The sequence below is a fragment of the Spermophilus citellus genome, assembly GCF_964194105.1.
Source record: "Spermophilus citellus genome assembly, chromosome: 18".
NCBI lineage: Eukaryota > Metazoa > Chordata > Mammalia > Rodentia > Sciuridae > Spermophilus > Spermophilus citellus.
In genome coordinates this window covers 16,370,352-16,385,513 of record NC_138200.1, presented here as the reverse complement: position 1 = coordinate 16,385,513, position 15,162 = coordinate 16,370,352, and the positions used below count along the sequence as shown (strand labels likewise).

The window sequence follows — 15,162 nt, the reverse complement described above, 5'->3', positions numbered from 1 at the left end:
CTGTGGATCAAACTTAGGGCCTCATGCATGTGAAACAAGCATCTACCACTGAGCTCCAACCCCAGCCCTATAAGAATGTCTTTTGTTTTACTTTACACTTTGTGTTGGAGAATTCCTTCAGGAAAAAAGCTACATAAATGTATTATATAATAAATTTTTATTTCTATGGATTCTGTTATGTCAATAATTTATACTGTCATAAACCTACATTTATATTTACAATTTATATATTTATAATATATAAATATAATGGTCTTAGCCTAAGTTCATATTTTATTCTACATTGGTTAATTTATAGTGGAGACAGGCTATTTAAAATATTTATTTTTGAGTCTCTGAGCAGCCATTGAAGGGGAAGGAACTGCTGGGTTGGGGGGTAGTGGGAAGAGCAGGAAAGGGGAAAGGAGGAGAGTAGGAGCAGAAGAGCAGGAGGAGGACATGGAGATGAAGAAGAGGATTAACATGGAGTTAAGGAACCGAGCCCCGGAGGAGGAGGATAATGAAGCACCTGACTCCGAAGAGGAGGATGATGAGGATGGAGATGAAGATGATGGAGATGAAGAGGAAGATGAAGCTGGTCCACCTGAAGGATATGAGGAAGAGGAGGAAGATGATGATGAGGAGGAGGATGAAGATGAAGCAGGGTCAGAATTGGGAGAGGGAGAAGAAGAAGTGGGCCTTTCTTACTTGATGAAAGAAGAAATTCAGGATGAAGAAGATGATGATGATTATGTAGAAGAAGGGGAAGAAGAGGAGGAAGAAGAAGAAGAAGGTCTCCGAGGGGAGAAGAGGAAACGAGATGCTGAAGATGATGGAGAGGAAGAAGATGACTAGATCATTCTAAGACCAGATTCCCCAGCATTCCTGGGTGTGCAATAGAGTGATCACATCTTTGTTTTTTCATGTACGATAGCTATCCCTACAGAAGATAATGTGTAACTTTTTATAGAAAAGTGTGGTTTTACTATTTTTGCCTTATCATTCCAGTTAAGATTTACTAGTCTGTTAATGATCATATTGTATGTAGAGAAAAAATTTCATTGACACTTCCCCCTTAAGACATTCTCTAGAAATTATATTTAGAAGCTTAATTTTTCTAATTCAAATTCAAGTTCATTGTATTAGTAATTTTTAGTCCGTAATTAAAACATGATTGCTTTTACACAGAAAAAAAAATAAAAAAAAATAAAATATTTATTTTTAGTTGTAGTTGGACACAATACCTTTATTTTATTTATTTATTTTTATGTGGTGTTGAGGATTGAACCCAGGGCTTTGCACATGCTAGGCAGGCGCTGTACCACTGAGTCACAACCCCAGCTCAGTGTTGAGTTTTTAAAGTGAATACCATTCCACCCATAATATTTTCATGTGAATCTCAAAAGTCTTCTTTTTAACATGACCATATTACCAAAAAAAAAAAAAAATAGCAGTTATTCTTAAGTCTTTGGTAGAAACATGTGTTCACTAAGGGACTTCCATAGATTTTTTTTCTTAGACCATCTTTTGGAGGGAGAAAGAGAACTGCCCCACTCATTTTTTGTGACATGGGGATGTACCCACGTCTTGCTCATACTAAGCAAACTATTTAATCACAGAGCTAAATACACAGCCTTTGGCTCTATTTTTAAACTGAATCCCAGAGAGGTACACAACTGGCCTGACAATACCCAGCATTCCCACATGAGGGCGTAGTTCCAATTCCTTCAAAACCCTTTCCCCGTCTGCTGGGAGTGAACATTTTCAATAGAGCATAGAATTTCCCACCATGGCCAGATAGACGTTCCTGGGGGAAGCCATAACTAAACTGGGTTTTGAAGACCATTTAACCGTTCCTCACCCCTAACCTCATAAAGAGAGTGTTACTTCAGAATTTCCATACAGAAACTAGCGAAGAGTCAGAGACGGCTTAAGGTTTCATTTTCCTATTTAAGACACATTATATTTTAATTTACAAGTAAATAAAAATAGCAACGTTTTCTTTAGGTGTTTTTTAATAACGTGGCCTATGTTAACTGCCATGATTACCACGACGACGACGACTACCTATTGTAGTTTTACTTTAGTTGGGTGGAGGCTGACAGAAACTAACGGGAATTCGAGCCTCCCCTCCCTTCATCGTAACTTCGGGACCCAACGCCCCGCCTTCTCCCCCCTGCTCCAGTGGTATCTCCCGGGCTGGACTGCTACCCTAGTTCCCGGGGTGGTTTCTCCTATTAAAGGCTGTACCACTCACAGTAGGGGTTTGGCATATTCCCAATTTCTGTCTCCGTGTTGCTGGGGGTTTTACCCAGGGGCGGATTCCCATTCTCGCCTCTCCATTTTCTCCCTGAGTAGTTTCTTCATAAAGCGGATTGTTCCGTCTGTTTTCTCCCTTATTTCCCTGTGGTTTCTCCCAGGAATCCCTCCAAGTGGTTTGTCCTCGCTGGATTCCCTGCTCGCTGTAGCCCTCGTGGCAACTAGCTTTTCTAAGTATAATGTAAAGTTCCAGAACCCATATCCGGTAACTTCCTCCTCCCGGAGGCCTATTCAGACAAAGGCGACAGTCCCGCGTTTTATGTGACAGTCCCAGGCTCACACCGTGACACTTGGGTGAGAGCCAACTCCTACGCTCTACGAACAGATGGCGGCCCACACAAAGAAGTATCCCTGGGCGCGGCCATGTTCTCCGCCGGACCCCACCTCCTATGGAAACCGCATAAAGTCTCTAAAGGAATGTCTGCGGGGCGTTTACTGTTGGCTTAAAGTGGCAGCCTAGAGTTCGGAGCATGCGCAGTACCAACATTCCCCCAAGGGGAGGTTTTAGAAGTCAAACCGGAAGTGGAAGTGGTCCTCGAAGGTTATTTCGGGGCTACTATTAGGAGATGGCTAGAAGTCTTTGAGATTATTTTGGTTGGTCGCGATTGAGGATTCTGTGTAGTGAGCGGTGGGGTGGAGCTAGTGATGGTTTGGGGGTTCAGTGATGGGGGCGGGGCGTCCGTTATGGTTGTCAGTGGCGAAGGTCTCTCCTGTCAGTGATGGGGTTCTCTGAGGTGAGTTATTGGGAGTTAGGAGTCAAGTGATAGAGTCTGTGGTTGGTGATTGAGAGTCTGTAGTGGGGTCACTGAGTTCTTTGATCAGCTTGCTTTCTAACCTGAGTTCAGCTCATCAATTTTCGGTCTTCTTTAATATAGAGATTCACAACCTTCGGTGTGTAACATTTTCTTTTTTTGTTTAAATCTGTTTTTTTAAAAAAACTTTTTTTTTTTCCTTTGACCCATTAGTTATTCAGAAGAGTATTTTCTGTTTCAAATGATGTCTCTGGGCACTGCTCAGTTGAAAAAAAATCTTATGGTCTAGGTAATGGTCAGTTTTCAAAAATGTTACATAAAACAATATATATTCTCAAATTGTATTGTTATATACAAATTCAGCATATATTTTACGAATATATCTTATCTCTCCTTACAAATGTTGTCTGCTTAATTACAGAAGAAGGTAAACTACTTACACCAGAAAGGTAGTTTTGTCTTCTTATTCTTCCTTTTGTTAGTTTCTGCTTTGTAATATATTTGAAACTATATTATTATGAACACTTATGTGTATTTTAATAATAGATTCTGAGTAAATGTCTCTAAAGGTATTTTAGCAATTTAAGCTTCCACCAATGAATTGTAAAAGAAATTATTTTTCCAAATGCTTTCCAACACTGGATAGTATTGCTTTTGAAAAATTTTTACAATTCTTAAAGGAAACTATATTTAATTGTTTTAATGCATAATTTCTATTTGTTTCCTTTTCTTTGAATTTTCATATCCTTTGTCCAGGTTTTATTTAGTGATTGCTAGATTTTTTTTAACATTACAAGAAATGTATTACCACATAGTGAAAAAAATTGATATCTTTAAATATCTTTATTTCAATTTTTATGGCATATTTAATATAATTAGTAAATGTCATCTAATCAGAAAAATCTGGGTTTTTTTTAAAAAAATAGCTTTTGGGTTTCCTCTGTGTCTAAGTTACACTCAGCACATGACAATGTTATGCAATACATACTCCTAAAATATATTTAAATGTTCTTTGGGTTTTAAAAAATACATATATTTAAGTTCAGTTGGAATTTGTCTACTGAATAGTGTGTGGTAGTCTTCTAGTTTGTTTTGTTCTAGGTGGATGGACTGTTATATTAGGAACATTGATACAATGTTTTGTGCACATTCAATTGAATACCACTTTAGTCACATATATAAGTCAATATTGTATGGTGTATTTATTGTTTTACTTGTCCTGATTAACATTGTTTTTTATATTGTTTTAATGTATAATATAGTTTGCTAGTATTTATTGCATGATCTTTGTATGCCAGGGAAGTGTTCAGTACTTTATATAAGCATTATATACTTTCATTTTCATAAGTACTAGATAGGCATTTTCATCCTAATTTTTGAAATTAATACTGAAGTAACTGCATATTCTCTTAGCTGAAAGATGGCAGAGCTGCAATTCAAATCTGTAGGAATGTGACTCCAAATCTCATGCTTTTCCCCATATTTTACCATCAGTAATGCCTGTCACATTTTGATTTTATATCCTTCACAGGACTGCTTCTTCGATATGGTCCCTGAAAAAACAGTTTTAGGGTAATCAGGGCACTAGCTAGAAATGCAAATTATTGGGCCTTACCTTAAACCTACTAAATTAGAAATTGCAAGGATGAGACTGAAAATTTTTAAATGTGTCTTAAAAAGCCCTTCAGATGATTTGAATGGATACTCAAGTTTGAGAACCACTGCTCTGTGGTTTCTAGCTGCAGAAGTTGTTTAGGTGGTGAATGTTGAATGACTGACTATGTGGACTTGATGTTTCTAGGTTTTGTGGTATCTCTGGGAAGCCCCTGGACCAGATCTTCCTCAGACTCCAGGTCACCTCTTCCCAACAGCTCTACTTGAATTCACAAAGGACCATTAAGTCTTTGGCTCCTGAGAGAACAAGAGTTGCAACCCAGTGTGGCCATGCCAACTAATTGGATTTCACCTCAGAAACCTACAACTCTGGCTCCAGAGGATCGTGACAGCTCATATGAGGTACGGAGGAGGCATCCTCGGGCTGGGAATTAATCCCAGGAGTGAATATCTGTGATCTGTAACCAGAGCCTCAGAGCAGAGGCAGATAGGCTGTAAGAATGAGCCATACTCTTAAATTTGCTGTTCTTGGGCTGGGGATATAGCCCAGTTGGTAGAGTGCTTGCCTCACCTGCACAAGGCCCTGGATTCAATCCCCAGCACACTGCCCCTCACCCCACCCCCACCCACACAAAATTTGCTGTTCTTGAAACAAATCTTCATCTGTCAAGAATGAGCAAACAGGGGGGCTAGGGTTGTAACCAATGGTAGAGTGCTTGCCTAGCATGTGTGAGGCACTGGGTTTGATCCTCAGCACCACATAAAAACATAACTAAATAAAATAAAGTTGGGGGCTGGGGATGTGGCTCAAGCGGTGGTGCGCTCGCCTGGCATGCGTGTGGCCCGGGTTCGATCCTCAGCACCACATACAAACAAAGATGTTGTGTCCGCCGAAAACTAAAAAATAAATATTAAAATTCTCTCTCTCTCTCTCTCTCTCTCTCTCTCTCTCTTTAGAAAAAAACCAAAACATGTCTTTAAAAAATAAATAAATAAAAAATAAAATAAAATAAAGTTGGTGTGTCCATCTACAACTAAAAAATTAAGAAAAATTTAAAAAGAATTGTTAAAAAAAAAGAATGATCAAAGAGGGGATATCTCCATCTCTAGGGGCCAACTGTATGACAGTGGAAAGTGGCCTATCAAGGGAGGTTGTTGTTTATTTTGCCATCACACTATATTGATTGATCCTTCATCTGTGGATAAAATTCTTGGTTAGAAATCACTTTTGTATGGCATTTGAAGACATTTCTCCATCTCTTCCCATACTGCTTCTCCCAGCACAAATATTTTCTCAATTCTGATATTGAGATTTCTGTTTTTCAAATATTGGTTCTCCATACCTGCACCCCACCATCCCCCAACCCCTTACACCCACCCCGCACTGTTTTTCTATTCCTTGGCTGTTTTCCTTTCTGGGAAACTTTACCAACTTTGTCCTTTAGCCCTTCTGTTGAGCTTTTCTTCAGTTATATCAACATTTAATTCAAAGTTTTAATTTTCAAAAACTTTAGTTTGTAGTCTAAATATTCATTTTCATTAGCATACTGTTCTTATGTAATATTTCTTATTCCTCTGATGATATTCTGATAGTTTACTAGGAATAATTTAATTTTTTTGAATAGGCAATACATACACTTAGTTGAAATATTTACAAAATATTAAAGCAACACTGAAAAGCATTGTGGTGAGCTGGACGAGGTGGTGCATGCCTATAATCCCTGTGACTCAAGAGGCTGAGACAGGAGGATCACAAGTTCAAAGCCAGACTCAGTAACTTAGTGAGGCCCTGAACAACTTAGTGAGATCCTATCTCAAAATAAAAATAAAGATGGCTAGGAATGTTGCTCATTGATAAAATGCCCCTAGATTCAGTCCCTAGTAACACCAACAAAAAGTATTGTGGCAAAAAAAATTCAGGGGAGGTACTGGGGCTATAGCTCAGTGGCAGAGCATTTACCTAGCACATGTAAAGCACTGGGTTCTATCCTGAGCACCACATGAAAATAAACAAGTAAAATAAAAGCATGCTGTCCATCTACAACTATAAAAAAAAATAAAAAGAAATTCAGGGGAAAGATGGGATTGCTGTTCACTTGCCACTGTTATGTGTCCACATCTTCCAATATAGATAACCAGTCTTATTAGTTTTTTTTTGATTACCAAGTTCTGTATATAGGTAAAAATACAACTACAATTTTTTCTTGTGATTTCACCAAAGATGATATGCTAGACACTTCACATACTTTTTTTTTAATGTTTGCTATAATACAAAGAAAGCATATTATGAGCAGCATTGCAGTGGACATTCTTGTCATGTCTTCCTTTTTTATTGAACATATAAGAAATACTAGAATTTCATTTTAGGGTTTAGTCAAATGAATAAGGATTTAGTCAACTGAACTTCAGGTAACCTCCATTTTTGTGGTTGTTCAGCAAGTTTATGACTGGGTATCTTTTTTTTTTTTTTAGCTGCAGATAGACACAATAACTTTTATTTATTTATTTATTTTTATGTGGTGCTTAGGATCAAACCCAGTGCCTTACATGTGCGAGACAAGCGCTCTACTGCTGCGCCATAACCTCAGCCCCATCGGTATCTTAATAATTTTTATTTAGAAGATAAGATGAATGGTGTGAGGCTTAAAGCTATAATAAAAAAGAGGCAGTCACTTTATTAACCAAAATAAGGGTATGTTTGTTGACCTTTGTTGTTTGAACAATGTTCTGATTTTTGTCTGTGTTCAGATGTGAATACAAAGTGGTCTTGGTTTGTCTTGCACTACTTATCAGAGAGTAGGTTTTCTTTGATGTTGATGTTCTGTGAGATTATTTTTGTGTAATAAGGTGCTAGGTTAGCTCCTAGCATCAGTAAAGCCCACGTGATAGTACCAGGCTAAATCTTAGCATTCAGGAGCTGGTTTTCTTATTTAAAAATAAAGTAATAGGGGCTGGGGTTGTAGCTCAGTGGTAGAGCACTTGCCTAGCGTGCATAAGGCACTGGGTTCTATCCTCAGCACCACATAAAAATAAAAGTATTGTGTCCATCCACAACTAAAAAAATATTTAAAAAAAAAAGGAATAGGGAAAGTTTGACTCAGAAGTAAGAACCAAAAGAAAGTAGGTCTGCAATTTTAGGAACAGATCAAAAGTATTGACAAAAAAAAAAAAAAATTAAGATAAAAAACACCTAAATGGCTGAGGAAGGATGGTTTCTACTTATAAAAGGAACAATATACAACAATTATAAAAGTTACCAGCATTTGGGGCTGAGGTTGTGACTCAGTGGTAGAACGCTTGCCTAGCATGTGTGAGGCATTGGGTTCAATTCTCAGCACCACATATAAATTAATAAATAAATAAAGGTCCATCAATAACTAAAAAAAAAAATTTTTTTAAAAGTTACCAACATTTAACAATTTAATTTTGAGCTATAGTAATTAAAAATGAACAGAAATCATACTAAGTGTGTCATCATTAGCCATTTTATCACCAACTCTCTTCTCTCTCATTGATCAAAGCAGAAAAAAACATAATCTTTTGTTGTAATATTAAGTTTGTTTTCTGGGGCTGGGGATGTGGCTCAAGCGGTAGCGCGCTCGCCTGGCATGCGTGCCGCCCGGGTTCGATCCTCAGCACCACATACCAACAAAGATGTTGTGTCCGCCGAGAACTAAAAAAATAAATAAATATAAAAAAAAAATAAGTTTGTTTTCTGACCAAGAACATTAAATTAGAAATAAAAAATGAAAGGCCTTTGCTTAACAGTGTGAATGTACTTAATGCTACTGAACTGTACACTTAAAACTGATTAAAATGATAAATTTTGTAATGTGTATTTTATTACAATCTTAATTTTTTAAATATTTATTTTTTAGTTGTAGTTGTCAATACCTTTATTTTATTTATTTATTTATTTTTATGTGGTGTTGAGGATCCAACTCAGGGTCTCACAGTTGCTAGATGACCTGAGCCACAACCCCAGTCCCAACAACCTTAAATAAATATTTCAATAAACACATTATTACTTTTTTAAAATTTCAATACTGGAGATTAAACCCAGAGGCACTTTCCCATTAAGCTACATTCCCCACCCTTTTTATATTGAGATAGGTTCTTTCTAAGTTGCCAAGGCTAGGCTCCAACTTGGGATCCTCCTGCCTCTATTTTCAGAGCAATTAGATTTACAAGCATGTATCACCAAAACTGGCATCAGTATTATTATTTTTTTTAATTTTTATTTTTAGTTGTAGTTGTAGATGGACACATACCAATATTTTTATTTATTTTTATTTGGTGCTGAGGATCAAACCCAGTGCCTGAAACATGCTAGGCAAGCATTCTGCCACTGAGCCACAACCCCATCCCTATCACAGTATTACATTTTAAAGGGAGTATGGTGAAGCTAAGCTGTAGATGGGAGGGGAATATAGATTCAAATGCCTTTTTTTTTTTTTTTTTGAGAGAGAGAGAATTTTAATATTTATTTATTTATTTTTTAGTTTTCAGCGGACACAACATCTTTGTTTGTATGTGGTGCTAAGGATTGAACCCGGGCCGCATGCATGCCAGGCGAGCGAGCTACTGCTTGAGCCACATCCCCAGCCCAGATTCAAATGCCTTTTTAAGGAATCTTAAAAGTTTGAAGAACAAAACAAGAGACCTAAGATAATGAGTTATGGTTTTAACTAACAAGTTAGAAGAACAACTCAATAAATTTATAACAATAGGGACTAAATAACAACAAGGGAAGAAATCAGCTAGTTAGAGAACAAGGATGATTAGTTGATAAAGATATTTCAGAGAAATTCAAATTGCTTCTGTGTGGTGATGATCAAGAAAAAAAGAGTAAAGAGAGCTGGGGATGTAGCTCAGTAGTGAAGCACTTGTCAAGATGTGCAAGACCATGGGTTCAGTCCTCAGCACTGCAAAAAAGGAAAGAAGAGAAAAAAAAGAAACAGGAGTAAAGAAGCATACATATTAAAACCAGAAAAATAGTTTGTTATACCTAAGATTAAAACAATCAGGAAGGCATATTAATAAGATCATTCAAAAACTGAAAACCTGAACAAAGGAATAACATTTTGCAAAAAATAAATATCAAAATTAGTAAGAACAAATTATTGAGGTATCCTTGCAGAAATTAAAATGTTAATTCAACAATTCCAGCAGTCAATATCCATATCAATAGAAAATATCATGTGGTTTATAGTTGATAATTTATACCAAAACTTTGGGTAAAAAATAGTATCTAAAATTATTCCTAGCTTGGTGTTTGGTCTTTGTTTTGTTTACAGTGTTAACTTTGGTGCCCAACCCCCCCCCCAAAAAAAAAAAAAAACCCTGAAAATTATGAACATAGGTTTAAAAGTCAAATATATTAAAGTAGATTAAAACAGTAGCCAGGGCTAGGGAGGCTCAAGCAGTAGCGCTCCCCTGGCATGAGTGGGGTGCTGGGTTCGATCCTCAGGACCACATACAAATAAAATAAAGATGTTGTGTCCACCAAAAACTAAAAAATAAATATTAAAAAATTCTGTCTCTCTCTCTCTTTTAAAACAAACAAACAAACAAAAAAACAGTAGCCAGAGTTTATCACAGGGAGGCAAATGTTATTGAAGCAAATACTATTTCTCATTCAGCAGCCCACTCCATAGTTAAAGAAGTCAAAACAAAATAGCAAAATATCCCAAAAGGTTACATATTAGAAATTATGATGAAAAGAGTACTCTAAAATCTTTTATCTTATGTAAACAATCCCCCCCCCCACACACACACACTTAAGGGTCTTGCTTTGTTACTCAGGTTGGTCTCAAACTCCTTAAAAGGATTCAAGGGATTGCCCTGCCTCAAGCTTCTAGGTAGCTAGAACTACAGACTGGCATCATCATTCCTAACTCATACAAATATATTTTAAAATCTAGATTAAAAGGATTCATTTCTGGGGATGGGGATGTGGCTCAGTGGTAGAGTGCTCGCCTAGCACATGTGAGGTACTGGGTTCAAACCTCAGCACCACATAAAAATGAAGTAAAGATATTGTGTCCACCTATAACAACAACAAAAAAGATGCATTTCTAGAAACATCAAATTTCCCACCAGCCCTTTATTATTGTTTATGACAAGTTGATTTTAGGTGTTTAAAATTTCACCTAAGAAAGTCTACTTTTGGGCTGGGATTGTGGCTCAGCGGTAGAACGCTTGCCTAGCATGTGTGAGGTCCTGGGTTTGATCCTCAGCACCACAAAAAATAAATAAAATAAAAATATTGTGTCCAGTTACAACTAAAAAATAAATATTGGAAAAAAAAGTAAGTCTACTTTTGGGGGCTGGAGCTACAACTCGGTTGTAGAACGTTTGCCTTGCAAGTATGAGGCACTGGGTTTGAGCCTCAACACCACATAAAAAAATAAATAAAGACATTATGTCCATCTACAACTAAAAAATATTTAAAAAAAAAAAAGAAAGTCTACTTTTGGTGGGCGCAGTGGCACATCCTGTGTGATCCCAGCTACTCAGGAAGCTGAGACAGGAGGATGAGAAGTTTGAGGCCATTCTGGTCAATTTAGCAAGACCCAAGCTCAGTGCTTGCCTACCATGTGTGTAAGTTCAATCTCCAGAACCAAAATAATTATAGTAGTAATAATAATAACTTTGATAAAATTAGGATTCATCAATGGAGAGATTTATTTGCTTTTGGAATATCATTATGGGTTTTTGTTTTGCAAATTTTATGTGTTGTATTTCTGAATGTTGCATAGGCATATGAAAGGAAATCTGTTTTCAGGATATAGAATTTGATATCTGTAAGATATATAATTAGGAAGGTTTTATAGTATTATTAATTTTTTCTTTATCTCATCAGAGCTGAGAGTGTTTGAAGTTTCTCATTAGAAATGTCTATTTTCCTAGAGTAGTTCCTGTTTACAATTTTTTTTTTTTTCTGACAGAGTTTCACTGTGTTGCTCAGGCTGGTCTGGAACTCCTGGGCTTCAGTGAGTACCTGTCTCAGCCTCCCTAGTAGCTGGGAGTACAGGGGAGCCCAGCTATCTATAATTTTTGGAGATGTAATTTGGTGCGTGATAATAATACCATCTGAAATTTATTTTGGATTGTGTCCTTGTCATGTTTAATATTTTTAAAATATTAAAAAATAATATTTTTCTAAACTTAATATTTAATGTTTAGAAATCATCTCTTTCTAACAATAAGGTGGCACTTTGTACTTCCTTTCTGAGGTCATATTCCTATAGAAAATGTTTTTAAAACTCTTTTATTTGAAATTATTGTAGATGCCAAGTGTAGTGGTGTGTGCCCCAAATCCTAGTGACTAGGAAGGCCAAGTCAGCAAGATCACAACTTTAAGGCTAGCCTTGAACTCGGTTGAATACTCAATACTTTAAAAAAAAAAGTATTACAGATTAACAGGGAGTACAAAGTATAATATAGAATTTCCCCACAAATTCCAGTTTAATTTTATTGTGGTGCATGATTCTATTTATTAATTGCTGGGTTCAGCATACTAATATTTGCAGATGGGTTTATGAGAGACACTAGTCTGGAGTTTATATATATATATATATATATATATATATATATATAATGTTGGGGGGGGTACTGGGAATTGGTCCAAGGATACTTAATGTCTGAGCTACATTATCAGTCCTTTTTATTTTATTTTATTTTGAGACAGGGTCTCTCTAAGTTGCCCAGGCTGGCCTTGGACTTGCAATCCTCCTGCCTCAGCCTCCTCCCCCAGTTATTGGGATTACAGATGTGCACCACCATGCCTAGCCTTTGCATGGTTTTAATATCATAGTAACATTGGTCTTACAAAATTATTTGGGAAGTGTTCCTTCTATTTTATTTTCTGAAAAAAAAATATGGAAATGAAAACTGATTCTTCTTTAAATATTGGGTAGAATTCTCTGGTAAAACTATCTGGATCTGGGGCCAGGGTTGTGGCTCAGTGGTAGAGCGCTTGCCTAGCATGCGTGAGTCACTGGGTTTGATCCCTAGCATGACCTAAAAAATAAATAAATAAATTAATTAAAGGTATTGTTTCCATCTATAACTAAAAATTAAAAAAATAAAATAAACCTAGATCTGGAGATTTCTTTTTCAGAAGGTTTTAAATTATTAACTTACATGAATATCTATAGGATTATTTGGCCAATCAATTTATAATGTTTTATTTTTGGTAGTTTGTGATTTTTTGAGCAGTTGGTCCATTTCTTCTAAGTTATTAAATTTATTAACATTGATTTTTTATATTCCTTTATTTGCTGTATCTATAGTGATATTTTCTATTTTATTCCTGATATTGAGGACTTGTATCTTCTTTTTATCTGTCAGTCTGATTGACCAGTAGGTCAGTCAGCATTATTTTCCCTCCTTTAGCTTGCCTTAGGTTTATTTTGTTCCTCTTTTTCTAGTTTCTTGTGGTAGGAGTTGACATTATTATTATTTTTGTAAAACATTTTTTTGTTGTATTTGACACATACTTTTTATTTTATTTACTTATTTATATGTGGTGCTGAGGATAGAACCCAGGGCCCTGCACGTGCTACGCGAGCACTCTACCGCTGAGCCACAACCCCAGCCCCAGGTGCTTACATTATTAACTCATGACCTTTATTCTTCTAATTTAAGCTTAATGCTATAAAATTCCCTCTCTGCATTGCTTTATCTACCTCCCAGAGATATTGATAGATTATATTTTCATCTTCTTTCAGTTCTGTGTATTTTTTAATTTACTTTTTAATTTTCCTCTTTGATTTATGGGTCATTTCGAGTAAATTGCTATTACCCAAATATTTTAAGATTTTCTAAATAGCTGTTGTTATTATTTTGGAAATTTTTCAGTTGTCTGTTATTGGGGGGCTGATTCCATTGTGGAACATACTTTGTATTATTTTAATTCTTTTAAATTTGTCAAGGTTTGTTTCACAGCTAAGGATATGGTCTAACGTGGTCACTTTTCTATTGGTGCCTGAAAAGAATGTGCATTCCATTGTTGTTTGTTGCAGTATTTATAAATACCAGTTGGACACTGTTATTTGTTCTTATGTATCCTAGATGATTTCCTGTGGGAAGCCATTCTAACATGTGATTGGGTGACTCCCGTTAAGGGCCTGAGGCGCTTTGGCTCTGTCGAAGCTTTCCCGACCCTTTCCTGATGAGAGAGCCCATCCGTGTGGGGGTGTGCCTGACCACTGACCCCGGGGACCCAATCACTGACCCTGACCTTGGAGTGCAGACCCCCCTCAACCTTCATTGGATGGAATTCTCCCCTGAATCTCTTGTTCCCCAATAAAAAGCTACTCCCCGGCGTGTTCACTCTCTCTCTCTCCTGCTAGCCCTGAGTAATCCTCGCTGCCCTGCTGGGCGGCTAGAGGTGGGAACCAGAGAGGTGAGCCGTCTCGGACCTAGCAATATAAATAAGGTACTGTCTGTGTGTTTTATTTCGATCTCTTCTAACTAACTTTATGCCTAGAACCTCATTAATGAAACCACTGCGCAGGCCGCGTGGTAGAATTGGCGCCCACGAGGGGGGCATTCTAGATTAGATTGAGTGGGAGCGCGCGCTATAAAGATAAGGAAGAAATAAAGATAAAGGAAGATAAGAAATAAAGATAAAGGAAGATAAGGAATAAAAATAAAGATAAAGGAAGAGGTGACAATTGGGTCACAAAAGTACCTGGAGATATTGAAGGAAAGAGACGTTAAATTACTTAAAATGGGAAATTCTACTTCTACGGATAAGGAAATGTATCTGACTATTTTAGACAGTATAATTAATCAGAAAGGAAAACAAATAAAGAAAACTCAGTTATTACAATTTTTAAAGATTGTAGGTGAATATTGTCCTTGGTTTTGTGACCAAGAGTCTCCAAATTTACTTACTTGGGAGAAATTAGGAAGGAAGTTACAGAGAGTCTGTCTTTCTAATGAACTACCTGGAGGCATAGAAAATATACAGAAAACTTGGACGGCCCTAGAAGTTTTTCTTTTTGAATATATGGGCCAAAGTTCGTGGCCCCCTGAAGACCTTTTAAAAGGCATTCAAAGAGCTGTTAAGTCTATTCAAATGGAAAATCAGCCTGAGGCTAAGTTAATTACCTTTCCCTTGAGCCGTTTAAAAACAAAGGCACTAGGGGCCAAGCCAAAGGTTAAAAATGTGAACTTAAACTCGCAAGATCAGGCTAGCCCGCAGGCAGATTGTACAGAACAGCATCATACAGGAGAAACATCCCTAATCTTAGAGAGCCCTCCAGAAGAGGTAAACGATCTTCCTAGAGAGGAAAATACGGAAGAGACTCCTAGAGGGGCTCAGGGTTCTTCTCAACCACGTGGTTTAGAAACCCAAATTCGAAATGGCGATAGTGCAGAGTCTGACCGCGGCTCACAGTCTGAGGAAGAAGAATCAGACATTGAAATACAGGACTTAGAGAGAAATTTTAATAGGCTGCGTTTAACACCGCCTGCCCAAGCTATT

At 36.9% G+C, this 15,162-nt stretch overlaps 2 protein-coding genes across 18 annotated transcripts in view; both read left to right on the top strand.

Moving 5' to 3' along the window:
* Window positions 1–15,162, top strand: part of LOC308637105 (uncharacterized protein) — a 55,391-nt gene that overhangs the window by 22,652 nt on the left and 17,577 nt on the right. For 9 of the 17 annotated variants that reach the window (XM_081273224.1, XM_081273222.1, XM_081273221.1 and 6 more), the window contains one exon: window positions 4,852–5,066. In XM_081273224.1, the coding sequence (XP_081129350.1) occupies window positions 4,995–5,066 (72 nt within the window). In that variant the 5' untranslated portion in view covers window positions 4,852–4,994. Of the gene's footprint in view, window positions 1–2,900; window positions 3,033–4,851; window positions 5,067–15,162 lie in introns of those variants that run through there. The other 8 variants (XM_081273214.1, XM_081273218.1, XM_081273215.1 and 5 more) reach the window with 2 other exon arrangements.
* On the top strand, window positions 439–1,162 carry LOC308637809 (uncharacterized protein; the record flags this gene model as incomplete). The annotated part of the gene is made up of 1 exon (XM_081274642.1): window positions 439–1,162. The coding sequence occupies one exon, from the start codon at window positions 439–441 to the stop codon at window positions 832–834; it is 396 nt and encodes a 131-aa protein (XP_081130768.1). The 3' UTR covers window positions 835–1,162.